The sequence below is a fragment of the Triturus cristatus genome, chromosome 7 (genome assembly GCF_964204655.1).
Source record: "Triturus cristatus chromosome 7, aTriCri1.1, whole genome shotgun sequence".
Classification (NCBI taxonomy): domain Eukaryota; kingdom Metazoa; phylum Chordata; class Amphibia; order Caudata; family Salamandridae; genus Triturus; species Triturus cristatus.
The window spans coordinates 1060029058-1060043582 of record NC_140590.1 but is presented as its reverse complement, the minus strand read 5'-3'; the positions used below and the strand labels follow the sequence as shown (position 1 = coordinate 1060043582).

At 45.5% G+C, this 14525-nt stretch overlaps 1 protein-coding gene and 1 pseudogene across 3 annotated transcripts in view; one reads left to right on the top strand and one right to left on the bottom strand.

Annotated features, from left to right (window-relative positions):
• Positions 1-14525, bottom strand: part of NR3C1 (nuclear receptor subfamily 3 group C member 1) — a 514836-nt gene that overhangs the window by 189491 nt on the left and 310820 nt on the right. For all 3 annotated transcript variants that reach the window (XM_085618126.1, XM_085618127.1, XM_085618125.1), the window contains exon 4: positions 217-333. In XM_085618126.1, coding sequence (XP_085474252.1) covers positions 217-333 — 117 coding nt within the window. The remainder of the gene's footprint in view (positions 1-216; positions 334-14525) is intronic.
• On the top strand, positions 12989-13892 carry LOC146811088 (uncharacterized; annotated as a pseudogene).

The window sequence follows — 14525 nt, the reverse complement described above, 5'->3', positions numbered from 1 at the left end:
TCATGTTAATATTTTTCAAACAGTTTGAGCTGGAAACTATTTTTGTTTAATCTGAAAATATAAAGAAGATGTTGGATTATGTCGCAAGAGTGGTGGAATGCATAAATACGAGGAAAACGCTGTGGACTCAGATCCTTGTAATTCTGGTGGCCCTCTCTATAGTGCAGTGACACAATGACTCTCAATGTCGGCAGTGAAGAAAAAAAAGGAGCATACCTTCTAAATTCATTCCGGCTTGAAGACATTTGCGATATCGGCACGCTGGGCAGTTCTTCCGCCGGATTTTATCGATAATGCAGTCATTCCTCCCGGCGCACAGGTAGTTGTGCTGACCTATCAGAGAGAGCAAAGAGGAAACCATTTCAGTAACTTGAGTTATAGTGAACAATCTATGTGCTCAAGGAAATATCTAGTGAAAAAGACGAAATAAGTATTTTGAATAAGAAATTAATTCGAAACATATAGCTTATATTATTGATCTCAGGTTAAAGTACCAGAAAAGGGGCAAAGGGGAAATGGGTACATAACACTGAATAATTACTTCTTTGTAGGTGGTCGCTACAGACAAGTATATGTGGCCCTGAATTCATAGAAAATGGGGAAGGGAAGAAGAAAGGAAAGTGACAGAGACAAGGAAAAGAAGGGAAGGAAAAAGAGGAGACTGAGAAGCAGGGGCAACATGATCATTACAAGAGTCTACCAGTTTAAAAAAAAAAAAAAGTAAATTAAAACAAATAAAACCTTTTATAAAATAAATTGTTTACCAAAACATATAATTCAACAAATAGATTACCCAAAAATCTGTACCACATTCCAGACTGTACACGAGATTTACAGATTACTAGGACCTGTGTTGTTTACATTTGCTCCTTATGATTCAAACAGCATTAATTGATTTTCTTTTTTGTTTTTTAGTACATGTCTATAATTCTTGTATGCTATAAAGGTGGGGTTTGCCATTTCACCATGCATACTCATAAGGGCTCCCGGTTTTATGATATTTTTTTTTTTAACATATCCATCTATATTTATCCATATTTATTTTATGGCCATCTTATTGCCATTTCTCCATAATTATTCAGGTTTTTATTTAGAATAAATAAAGTGGGAAAATTGTATATTTCCACATTTATTTTACTGATAAACGTGGACTTGTACTTTGCTGCCTGTTGTGTTTCAGCAAATTGAGCAGCCAAATATAACAAAACACTACACCCGCGCGTATATATTTGCATTTTATTATGCATATGTATCAACATATGCATGTATTTAAGGAAATCTCGATCTGTGTTTTTTAACTTATCATGCAGTCACTTGGCTCAGCTGTTGGCCTGAAACCAATGAAAGACAGCATGGAGAGTCACTTGCAAGAAGGCACATTTTCTGAATTTATCCACTTAAAAAAAAAAAAAAAATACAGGGAGGAAATGCATTATTTTCTGTCTTCATTTGTAGAAATCAGTAAAAATGGAAACCTGAGAGCCTTTATAATTTAACATTTTTTGACAATGTATCACACAAACATTGTGAGATGTGAAATCAACTCGTAATAGGGGCTTGGAGGACAGCAGATGGGGGAAGGTCTGCTCCCCAGGCAGCTTTGAGCAATTGGTATGGTCCACGTGACGGTACGCAATTGGGCTATGCTGGTAGGGTGTGGGTGGCAGGGCAGGGCTGGGGAAACCGCAGCAAATCAGGCTACTAGCCACCATTTTAAAGAAAGTTGACACAACACGGTGGCTAGTGGCAAGCTGGGGCAGGCCAAGGTATTTGTTTGGTGCCTCTCTCAATAAGCACATGGAGCAGCACAGAAGCATTGGGGGAGACCCACTTATTACAAGAACTATCTGCTTGCTGCACACCACAGGGAGTGAGGATCTGCTGGTAATAGACGTTGAGGCAAGGCACTGTGACGAGGGCAAACGCAGCTGCTGAGGAGGGCAACTAAAGACAGGAAGTCTGAAGGCTTGGGGCACGCGAGGGGCAAGAGGAGAATGGGCGGTATGTGTGCAGGCCCTGCAACTTATGTGAGGGCACAAGCACTGTCTGGGGACCAGGTGTAACAAATCGTTAGAGCAGGGGGGAGGGGCGCTGAGGCGCAAAGAGCCTAATTATGAGGCCCTCATCAGGCACAAAAGCTGTGTGCTAGGGCCTGGAGGTGGGGTGCTTGCCCATAAAGTAGGCTGCGATGGAGGTGAAAGGGCAGGTAGGAGGGCTGGAGCAAACATGACGGGGGAGTGTCTGGCAGGGCTGCTTCACTCCCAGATAGCGGCAGAGGGCGACAAACAGAGTGGGTAGTGCAAGGTTATGGTCAAATGCAATCAGTTGGGGTGCCCTAGCGGCAGCTTAGGAGAACAGTAGGTGCCGGCTTGGAGAGACAAGAGGCAGTGTCGGCTGCGGGCCTCCACTGAGGCCAGAATCGGCATGCATACTAGATAAGGTGTCACCGAAGGCAAGTAACTGGTTTATCTGATAGAGACTTCTAGCCGTAGATTCCTTACCTTTGAATAGATACCCAAGCAATATCATCCCCGGTGGTGGGTCTGCAGACAAATTTAAACTAGGAAGTTCTGCAGGACTAAACGGGCAAAACGCCTATCCCTGCGGACCGGGCTGTCCAGGCAGTAATGCATAGTAAATGTGTGCAGGGAAGCCTACGTTACTACCTGGCCAATGCCCCGGACTAGGACTCCATGTGCTAACGCTGTGGTCCCAGCTTTAGCTCTGGTGGAATGAGCCCTTAAGTCTTCAGGAGGCTGCTTCTTTGCCAGTGTGTAGCAGATCTTGATGCAGACAATGACCCATCTTGAGATGGTCCGCTTCTGCATGGCCTGACCTTTCTTCACACCAACATACCTCATGAACAGTAGGCCGTCCACCCGGGACTCTTGTGTGCGGTCAAGGTAGAATGGCAATGCTCTTTTTGAATCCATCGGTGGAGTAGCTCCTTTTCCTTGAAGGGATGTGGAGGAGCACAGAAGGTGAGCAAGGTGACAGATTGCCCACATTAAATGGTGTCATCACTTTCAGCAGGAAAGAAGCCCTAGTGAGAAGCACCAGTTTGTCTGGATAAACTGAGAAGAATGGAAACTTGGAAGACAAAGCCTGAAGCTCACTTATTCTCCGGCCCAATTTAATTGCAACAAGAAAGGCTGTTTTGATGGTGAGCAGTATGAGGGGGACAATTGTGAAGAGGCTCGAAAGAAGCACACACCAAGAATGTGAGGACCAAATTAAGGTCCCTCTGAGGCATAATAAAAGGAGAAGGGGAGAAAATATGGACAAGACCCTTCAAAAATCTATTTACAATAGGGGACTTAAATAAAGATGGTTGGTCAGGTAGCCGTAAGAAGACAGACAGGGCAAAAAGATAACCCTTCAGAGCGACCAAAGCAGAGCTCTGCTGAGCAAAGGCAAGAATAAAAAGCAAAATATTAGAAAGGGAGCCAGAAAGTGGGTCAATGGATTTTTCTGTACAGTAAGATACTAATTACTTCCAACAGCATGTGTCTTGGTGAAGGGACACCTCCAGCCAGAATAACATTGCAGACTTCAGGTAGAAGGTCGAATGCTATCAACTGCTGCCGTTCAATCTCCACACAAGGTGGTGGAGAGTGGACAGGTTCGGGTGGAGGACGCTCCCTTGCTGCTGCAACAGAAGATGCTCCTGAAGGGGCAGCCTGATTGGTGGATCGACATTCATGTTGAGAATCTCAGGATACTAGACTCTCCGTTCCCAGTGCGGAGCCACAAGGATGACTTGTGCCCGGTCGTTCCTCATGAGAAAGGGACTGATTGTCCCATATAGTTGTCCTGAGACATCCCTCCCACTTGCCCGTGCTGTGTAGGCCCTTTTATATATAGGCCTTTGTTAAATTGACCGTGGCTCTGCCATTTTAGTGCATCGCAGGCTGATGGCAGGTCTGACCCAACGCAGATTCAGTTCCTCTTTCTGCGAAGCTTTCTGCCTCCAAGCTGGTAGCCCCCACCCTACCCGGTCGGTACCAAAAGTTCAGCATCCTCTTGACACTTCAACATACAGTAAGCTGCATCCTGGCATAGCACTTGCTTCCTGGGCAGGTTTCCCGCATTTCAGGAAGTGGCAACCGCAGAGCTTAAGTTGAGAGGATTTATGTATGTATATATTCGATTTGAGCACAATATCTGTTTGTATTCTTCGCTTTGCGCACAATGTCTACTTATAGTTTCTGCTTGCTCTGTGTAATTTACGACAAGCGATTGGCCTGAGAAACTGACCTTTTCACCTAGTTCATTGTCAGCATTAAGTGGTAAATGACGACATGTCTGGTGAAATTCTGCAGACGAGGTTTATTTTTGGGTAAGAGTTGCGTGCAAAGCAGCCCAAAGTTTAGTATATAAGGGGAGCACGCAGACACCTCAACGGATTACCTCGCTGTCTGTATGTAGGTGACAGACAGATTCCGTAGGTTTCCCCAAGAGTTCTTAGGGGCTCTTGTGTTTGCTTCTGCGCCTGCTTAGCATTGTGTTGTGTTCACCTATATGAAATGTACTGTTATGCTTAGTTATTGTCTTTTTATATTTGATCAAAATGTATTCATTTCATTCAAAATTGCAGGAATGCTGGCTCTAGAGTAGACGTGAGAGTTCCTAGGTAATAGAGTTCTTGTACTCTGAAACATATCTCCTAGGTATAACTTGTCTCTTAAAATGCTTTCCTTCTCTCAGGCAATCTGATATGGAGAGAATGGACATGTGATTATATGAATTCTGTATTTTGTATTTTGTGTCTTTGATTTGCGGTTTCTTTGAAGTTGCATCTTCTCATTAAACTGCTATTGTGTTCTACCTCAAATTCCATGTCTGTTTTCTTCAATTCTAGAGCGAGCGTTCCCAGGCACCCCTGCTCAAATTAAGGTGCCCCTTTTGTCCCTGACTCACTCTCCTGCCCAGTTCTGTGCTAGCTCCCGGGGCTCTGAGTACCGCCCCTAGCTTCCTTGTCCTGTAATAAATCCTCCCTCTGACATTTTGGTGCCGTGACTCGGAGTAGCAGTGCCTGCAGACGGGGGTAGTAACGGCTGGGTTCGAGGGGACGCAGACTGAGCACTCGTGACTCCTTTCTGGCCGAAGCCTTTGAGTACAAGCACTCGGGTGAGTATTATAACTACCTGACGTGAGGTGACGCTTTGGTAACGGTTTATGAAAGGAGCGCTTGTGGGGCTTCTGTGCTTTTCTCGGCTCTCAGTTCTTTCCTGTCTCCTGTCTTGGTTGGCCTCGCTAAGGACATTTCTAACTGGGGAGGCTTGTGTGTGCGACATAGAATTCTGAGCTGGACAGTACGGTCAGGAAATTGTTGGTTTATTGTTTCCTTTTGTTATATATAGATGTGTGTGCTATTGTTTTTGTCTTGAGTGCCCGGAGGAGAAGGCTGCGTCTTGCGCCTTTCACGGGCTTATTTAGCTCCTCTTTCATTATTACATTTTACATTTTTACATTGGTTTTGTAGGAAAACAGGCATAGAAGAAAGACAATAAAAAAGTAAAAAGAATAAGGGATAAGGAGAGGCTGTTTATGTCTGCAGTCTTTTCAATGCTATTCTTTTTGGTATAGCTTGCTGTTGGGTCTCTCTGTATATAGTGAAACAGAGAGCGCCTCTTTATCAGGGGGCTACGGGTCGGCCTGGTAGAAGAGAAGGAGAGATACGATTTACTATCGTATTCTTTCAGCAATAAAAAAGTGCTCCACCGAGTGCTGTGTGGATACAGTGGAGGCTCTCCTACATCAATACAAGGTAGGAAAGAGGTTGGATATTGTCGGTCCACTTAGCTACTGGATAACGGATATCGCCTGGATTATGAGGATTTTAAGAGGTTCCCCGGGTTGGTTTATTGGATATTATGAGTTTTTGGTAGTTCTGTGACAGTTTCCCTTTTGTGCGTGCGCCATTTGTAAATAGGAAGCACGTGTTCTATTTTTGTCCTTCAGAGGGCAAGGTATGCAGTCATTGTCTGAGAATAGACACTCTGAACGTGCCTGACTTACTTCTTTCGTGAAACACATGTAGAATTTCATGACTGCATGACTTCAGGTTACCGTCTGATAATGCATACAGAGGCTCATTAAAGTGAAGCAATTGCACTTTATTGTGGTTGGTGCTTATATGGGCACTGCAGTAAGGGTCACTGACTGACACAGAAGCTGCTTTTAGTAAGGCCATATTATTTACGTGCACAGTTATTTTGTTATTTGTATTTTTTGATGATATGTTTTATGATATGCAGATTTGATGATATGTTTATGATATGCAGATGTATATTGAATGTATAAGGACATGATGGTTATGTTAAATTGATGTTGACTGGTCTGTATCGTTTTATTAGGATAAGACCCGCTAGGTAGAGTTATCATTGTAACAGAAGATCACTGCCAAATGTAGAAGATTGGTTTGTTAGTGAGATTCAATAACTAGGGAGGAATGTAAATGCTTTTCTGTTGTTTGTACTCCCACATGTATTGATCTGCCACTGATAACCGTAGTGATTTTCGTTTTATTGAAAGTTTTGTGTTTTGTATTTGGAATGTTTTTGCGCCACAATTGTTACAAGTATATTGTTTAGTGCTGCCTTTTTTCCAAACCATTGATCATTTCTAGTGCTGCTAACATTAACTAGGTGTCACTAAGGTTTGAGGTACAGCATAGGTACACAGATGAATAGAATATTTGGTTACAGAACTTATAGAACCGCAGACACCATATATGTGCAAATTTCTATGATAGTGCCAGGATTAGAAACACTGACTGAGGTCACTAGCTCCTGGCCCCGTAACCCCCTGCGAAGCAAGGTCCTTCATTATTGCCTTGGTGAACATCCTGGTGCCCTGCAGTTTCCTGACTTCTCACCAGAAGGAGTCTATAACGGTCCAGATAAGCGGGAGATTAAAGAGGCATTTTATTTAACCATTAAAGAGGCATTGGGGGACGAGCTAATATATGATCACCCTGACTACTGACACATAAGGAGAGCAGTATATATATATATATATTAATATAGAGTACTAAGGGATACAGATGAGCAATAGTGAACATCAGTCAGTTGGGATAGTTCTGCACATATTAAATGACAGAATAATAGCGGTGCACAATCCTGACGAACAGACTATAGCAACCTTTGGGAGGCGACAAAGTGCCTTGATAGCCAGAGCGTGGAAGTTGCTGGGAGTCACACTAGCACATGGCACTGAGGTAAAGGTATCTTCACTACACCTAGTGCAGCTGCGCCTCCCAGTGCCTACCTATAGACCCACTACCCTGAACCCAGACCCTGTACTTGAGCTGCCACAAAGCACCCCCTCTGTGGAAGACGCTCCAGATACACCGCTGCAGCCGCCACTAGTGTCCCCTCCGACGCCATGTGCTGCTAGAGACTCCTCCACGGCATTAACCCAGCTGGGGAGCCCTGATCTCGCTCACCAAGAATCACATACACCATCCCCTCTATTCACACCGTCTCCTCCAGGCGACAGCCACCTGGAACAACAGGAAGGGTCACAAATCACTGGCGACGTATTAGGCTGTGAACAGCACAGGATATTGTTGCAGGCACTTAACGACCCCAACTTACCCCTGGTTTGTGAGCATCACGCCCAGCAGCTGCATGTGCAGCTGCAGCAGCAGCCCTCATTAAGTATCATAGAGCAGTTACAGGGACGTCCTTCTATAACACATTACCCATTACTGTGGGGATACTTACAAAACCGCCTGTTACCAAGGGAATAACATTGTTGTGGTCAGAAATAAGTCGACCCACACAATACCCTAGGTTATAAATAACAACACATCTGTGGCAGGTTGATAAGTGACACCCAGTGGAGGTATACTGTTATTTCTGAATACACACAACGCTAGAGAATAATGGCAACACCACTAGAACACGTGATAAAGAATTTTAGTACTCAGGGGAAACGTATTAGAAAACATTGTGGAGAGCTGCACAAGCTCACACAGACTATGCTACACCCTTGGCCAAAAGAGGGTACCTTCGATAGGGCAGTACTAGATCATGCTCAAACATTCCTGGAAGGGAAGTACTCTGGGAACAAACTAGATAAACGTAAAGAAACCCTAGCTCTGTGGAGAGTCTTTAAGGACAATGATGAAAAGGCCCCAGTACCTACCGCACCGCCACCAGCCTATGACGCAGATGGCATGTATACAGAGCGAGTTGTTAAGGCTGACCTAGAGCCTAATTTAAATGACCAGGCAGCTGTAGGACATGAGGATATTTCTGCTTCAGATCCCTCAGAAGATTCACCAAACAGCATGCCAGGGAATGCGCAGGGCCAGGTAACCCTAAGCTCCCAAAGCCCAGGGGTGCAGTGTGCAACATCAGGAATGCCAGGTCAGATTGATGCACTATTCACAATAAAATTGACACCAGCACCCAACTCTGCAGCTCACCAGCAGGAAGAGGGCTCAGAGAGTGATGGAGCCTCTGGTGATTCACAGCACAGCTCCCACTTGCAGTTTCCTAGGCCTAACCCTACAGCGCCTACATTTTTCACTGACAATAGCGAGCCCTTAGAAACAAGGACTAGACACTATGGCCCATTCCTCTCCCCTGGCCAGCAGCACAGCAATACACAGGCACACCATAACGGGTGGCGACCCCTTAACACAGGTCCCAAGCGAGAGGAAGAGTACTTGCTACAATTCAATGGAGGAAACAGAGATAGTGAACAATCTCGCCCAGAAATAATCACTGAGGCGGACATTAGTAGATGGAGAACAGAGCACAACTTACACCAAGGAACAGGTAGAGAATCAGGGGACACGTCACACGAGCAACATTCAGGGAGTCCCACTGGCCACCCCGCAACAATACAGCGGTTATCATTACAAGTGGACAGGGTAGAGGATCAACTCACTGAGCTAATGGGTGGCTTAGGCCAATTTAGAAGAAGGCAGCCACCAACACTAAGTGAATTGGCTGGAGCTGCAGGCCCGGTGGGTTCACGTAGTGGTGGGGTCCCAATGATCCCCCCACAGCAGGAGCCATGGATAGACTTCCATCAGGAGGTCCAAAGCATAGCCCCAGCCCCACCTCAGAGTAACCCAGCAGCTCCTCTGATGATCAACCCAAGCACACCGCAAGCTCTGCCAACAATTGTCACGCCCCCATCTATACACATACCTCAGGTAGTGCCACCAGTAGTCACACCACGCAGGCCAGATGCACAACAGATGGACCTTGATAATCTTGATCTACCAAGTGTGCTCGAACGGGCAGAAACAAGATGGAGAAGGCAGAGAAGGACAGAGAGAGAGAGACTTGCAGTGCAAGGTAGCCATGGGCGGCCTGATGACATCCCACAAGATTATGATGTATCAGGTACTGCAACGCTAAGAACAACAAGATCTAGAACTCTGCATCACATGGCCCCTAACAGGCCATTGCCGTCAATGACCAATGGTCTGACGCCAAATGAGATAGTGATACTTGGGGAAGGGACTGACTATTATGTCAATCCATTCTCAGATAATTTAGCAGGTTGGACAGAAGCTAATGCACCTCAAATGAATGTCTGGCCTCGGGATGGGTCATTTGAACCAGAGGACATGGCCACAGCTGAAGAATGTATTCTGCAGGGGGCGGGAGATGACGATTGGGATTACGATTATATGAGCAAGGGCCTAAGAGTTTGGCAGAAATACGCACGTAGATATGACAACACAAGGCCCACAGGGGTGACACGCCAGCTCCCCCTGTTATTTAAAAATGTTAAAGATCCCCCCCTTTATGTTCCTTGGTCACTAATGGACAAGGACAATTTAAAGAAACAACTCCCACCTCTCACAGAGGGTGCTGGAAAATGGATACAGGCCTTTGAGAAACACACTGCAGGTGTTCCATTGGCTATTGGAGATGTAAAAAGTCTGCTCACCTCCTTGATTGGAGAGGATGCAGAGGATATGTTCACACGTATTGACACAAGACTGTCTACCACTAATACACAGTGTGACGGTAACCCCTTCAATAAGATTAGATCACCCCTATGGAATGAATTGCGTAGGAAGTTTCCTGACGTTCCTGACATCAGCTCTTTGATGTCACAGACAATGCAAAGCAATGAAGATCCAGCACAGTACATTTCACGAATGAAGGAGAAATGGCATCAGGAATTGGGAGAAAAATGGGATGTAACAGGGGGTAATTGTAGGTTCTTTTACCACACAGTAAAAAAGGGACTGCCCACTGCAGTACAGGACAAATTAGATGGAATAGTAGCCATGGAGTGCAAACCATGGCCAGAGATACAACACCACATCATTCATTTTTGCAAAAAGGAGCAGGAACAGGAGAAGAAAAGGTTGTTAGCTATTGAAAATGCAGCAGCTAAATTAGTGCAGCAAAAACTTAAGAAAAGGGAGACCCCTGATGCAATGATGGTGGCTTCACCAGTGAGTCAGATGACTGCTGTCACTAATTTCCCACAGGATGCCCAGACTGCACTAGGAGGTAACACACCAGTAGCTGCACCAAACCTACAGGCACAGCCCTTCAATAATGGTGTGCAACAACAGGCATACACCAATGAGCAACAACAGCAGTATTATGGTAATGAGCAAATGAGGTATGCAAATACTGGGATGCGGGGGAGAGGTAGAGGATTAGGCTTCCAAAGACCTGCGCCACAGCCAGGAGCACGAGTGTGCTACTACTGTCAGCGACCAGGACACTATATGAGGGAATGTAATATTAAGATGCGGGATGAAGGGAGGTCAGTAGGTAGAGGAAATCCACAACAAACTCAAGTGCCAGTACAATACTACCAGCAGCAGCAGCCGCTGCCGCCCCAAGCAGTATACTCCTATCCTTCCCCAGCACAGCAGCCAATGCTGCAGCAGGTACAATTACAGACACCTGTGATGGCCCAAGTGCAGCCCCAGATCCAACAAGCACAGCCACAGCTACTTCAGCCACAGATGCCTGTGTACCAAATGGTGCCACAGACGCAAGCTCCTGTGCCTCAGGGAGCCACGATACTGCCCACCACCAATCCCTTTTCACAGGGCACCATCCAGCAGTACCAGGCTGGAGGATATTCAAGTTAGGACAGCCCACAGACAACTCTAGTGTGTCCCGTGTTATCGTGCCTCACAAATATCAGAGAGGACCCAGTTGTGTATGTCACGATAAACAACAAAACTTATAGTTTTATGGTTGACACAGGTGCTACGTTTTCCTGCATTAGGGAAGGAGCACTGCCCATCTCCAACCAGAGCGCAGACACACAGGGTTTCTCTGGGGCAATAATAAGGGTCCCTTTTACCAAACCAGTACCAATGGAAATAGGAGGTAAATGTATTCAGCAACGCCTGCTCTATTCAACACAGTCCCCAGTCAATCTCTTGGGACGAGACCTCATGGCCAAATTAAATATGACAATTAGTTTTAAAGAGAACGGTACAATGACTTGTTCCATTCCTGGTACATCAATGTGCAGGATGATGGCTGTCACTGTGGATTCCTCCCTGAGAGATGAGATAAGAGCCCGCCCAATGGATGAGCAAGCATTCTCCACAGCGGTACACATTGTTGTTGCCAATACACCAGAGATGAATGGGCGCACTGTCCAACTTCCCAAAGAATTCCTTTTTCGTCCACAGTCACAGAACATGCCTGTGCCTGACAAAAATATGATCCTAGGAATACACTGTCTTGAGATAACACCCACGTATGGAGCTTTCTTAGCACTAGACGACAATGCCCACACATGGGCCTGTGTCATCTTCATTGAACCTGGACATCAGGTAAGGAATATTTCAGATCACCAACTATTTGGAGATCCTGAGGAATATTCCAAAGTGGAGATTATTTACCAAAATCCAGTACCTTTGTCGGTGATAGTTGAGATTAGAACTCCGACTCCGCCCGAAGTATTCGATGCTACCCGTGACTCAGACTTAGCTCAGGTACCAAGCATTCTTTGGACAACAGGTCCCAATAATGTGGGGCTCATTAAATCAGCTGCGCCATTCAGGGTAACACTGAAACCAGGTGCCCTTCTACCCAGAGTGCGCCAGTACCCTTTGTCTAGGGAAGCAGAGGAGGGAATTGCCCCTACCATACAAGCGCTGCTACATCAAGGTGTGATATACCCCTGTATCTCGCCGTGTAACACGTGCCTTTTTCCGGTGAGGAAACAGAAGACTAATCAATGGAGATTAGTGCATGACCTACGCTCAATTAACAGCATAGTGATCCCAGAGTTTCCCATCGTCCCAGACCCTTCAGTGATACTTACCAACATCCCACCTGACACTAAATACTTTTCCGTCATTGACCTGAAAAATGCATTTTTTAGCGTCCCTCTACACATAGACAGCCAGTTCTTATTTGCTTTCTCATTCCAAGGTAGGCAATTCACATATAAAAGATTACCCCAGGGGTACTGTGAGTCCCCCAGTGTATTCAACAGAGTTGTCAAAGATGACTTGTCAAATTTCCAATGTGACAGCACCTTGCTACAATATGTTGATGACATACTCCTCTGTAGCACCACTGAGCAGCAGTGCCGCCGGGATACAGTTGCTCTGCTCACAACATTGGCACAGAGAGGATACAAAGTAGACAAACAGAAACTCCAATATTGTCAGGAAGAAGTACAGTACCTAGGACAGCTGATCTCAGCATCAGGGAGAAAAGTAACCCCAGGAATAGTAGAGGCAATAAGAAGCACTCCTGAACCCCAGTCAGTTAAGGACATGCAAAAGTTCCTAGGACTAGTGAACTACGTTAGACAATGGGTTTTTGACTATTCCACCATTACTGCACCACTCCTGGCAGCTGTCAAAACGGCCAAAGACAGGCATAATAAGATTGACTTGACACCTGAAATGACGTCAGCCTTTGCCAAATTGAAAGATGAGATTACGAACGCACCTGTGTTAGGCTCTCCTGACTACACAAAAGAGTTCTATCTATTCACTCACTGTAATGGACAGGTCATGACAGCAGTCCTCACCCAGAAGTACCCCATGGGCCACAAACCCATTGCATACTTCAGTGGCATGTTAGACTCGGTAATGAAAGGCCATTATCCTTGTGAGCAGGCCTTGTCAACCGCAGCATTTGCTGTTGAGAAAAGCACCCCCATAGTCATGGGGTCCCCTCTGACACTGTACACTGAGCATGCAGTATTCGCAGTGATACAAAAAGCTAAAACAACTCTCACCACACAAAGAGTGTCAGGATATGAAGTCATACTGTCATTACCATCTTTGAAGGTTGTTAAATGTCATACTGTGAATCCTGCCACGTTCTTTGTTCATCCCATTGCCACCACTGATGATGACAGTCATGACTGTGCCACATATTGTCCAGATGAGACAGGAACAGCGAAAGAAGATCCATTGCCAGATAGTGTAATTTACTTTGTTGACGGTTCCTCTACCATTGATCAAGAGACAGGAATAAGATACACAGGTGCTGCAGTGGTCAGAGCACAACAGAGAGACTCCTCTGACTCTCTAGACATCGTACAGCAAATAACATTGCCATCACGTTATTCAGCGCAGGCAGCAGAGTTGGTAGCTTTGATTGCAGCCCTCAAACATGGAGCTGATAAGAGGATTACTGTATACTCAGATTCTGCATATGTCACCACAACAACACATTCCAGCATCCTGAGATGGAAAAGGCGTGGTTTCCTTAAAACTGATGGCACACCTGTAATGCACAAACAGTTACTTGAGGAACTAATAGATTCATTAACATTGCCAGCAGAAGTGGCTGTAGTAAAGTGTACTGCACACACAAATGGCCAAGATTTTGTTTCCAGAGGAAATGCCATGGCGGATTGGGCTGCGAAAGCAGCTGCCAGAGGGCCCCGACCTGCACCATCTCAAGTGACAGAGAAAAATACCTGTGCCCCCATCCTGTTTGCTCAAGATGCATCCGTCATAGTACAGGTAGATACACAAAGTACAGTAGATGACACGAGTGAATCGCTGCTCTCAGATACCACTGATCCAACACTTCCATACACTATAGATGACACACAGCAATATGATATCATTGCACAACTACACCTACGAGAAATACAGGAGAGTGCCCCTCCTGAAGAGAAAGAGCTATGGAAGAAGAGAGGAGTGCAACAAGATGTTTCAGATTTCATTTACAGACAGACAATGACAGGGAAGCCAGTTATGCCACAGGCACTATTACAAGTAGCGCTCACTCAGTTACACCTTCCGACACATGTCCCTCGTGATATCATGTCCACAACTTTGCAGACAGAATGGTTCATCCCCAATGCGTATGAGCAGATACAACTCTTCGTTCATCAGTGCCTCATTTGTCAACAATATTCACCTAACCCAACTATGAAGACAGTTGCCTCAACAATACCAAGGCCCAAAGGTCCCTTTAGAGAACTCCACATTGATTACATAGACATGATTGACAGATGCAACAATTACAGGTACCTCATTGTAGTGGTATGTCCATTTTCAAGGTGGATTGAAGCTGGACCATGTGTCCATT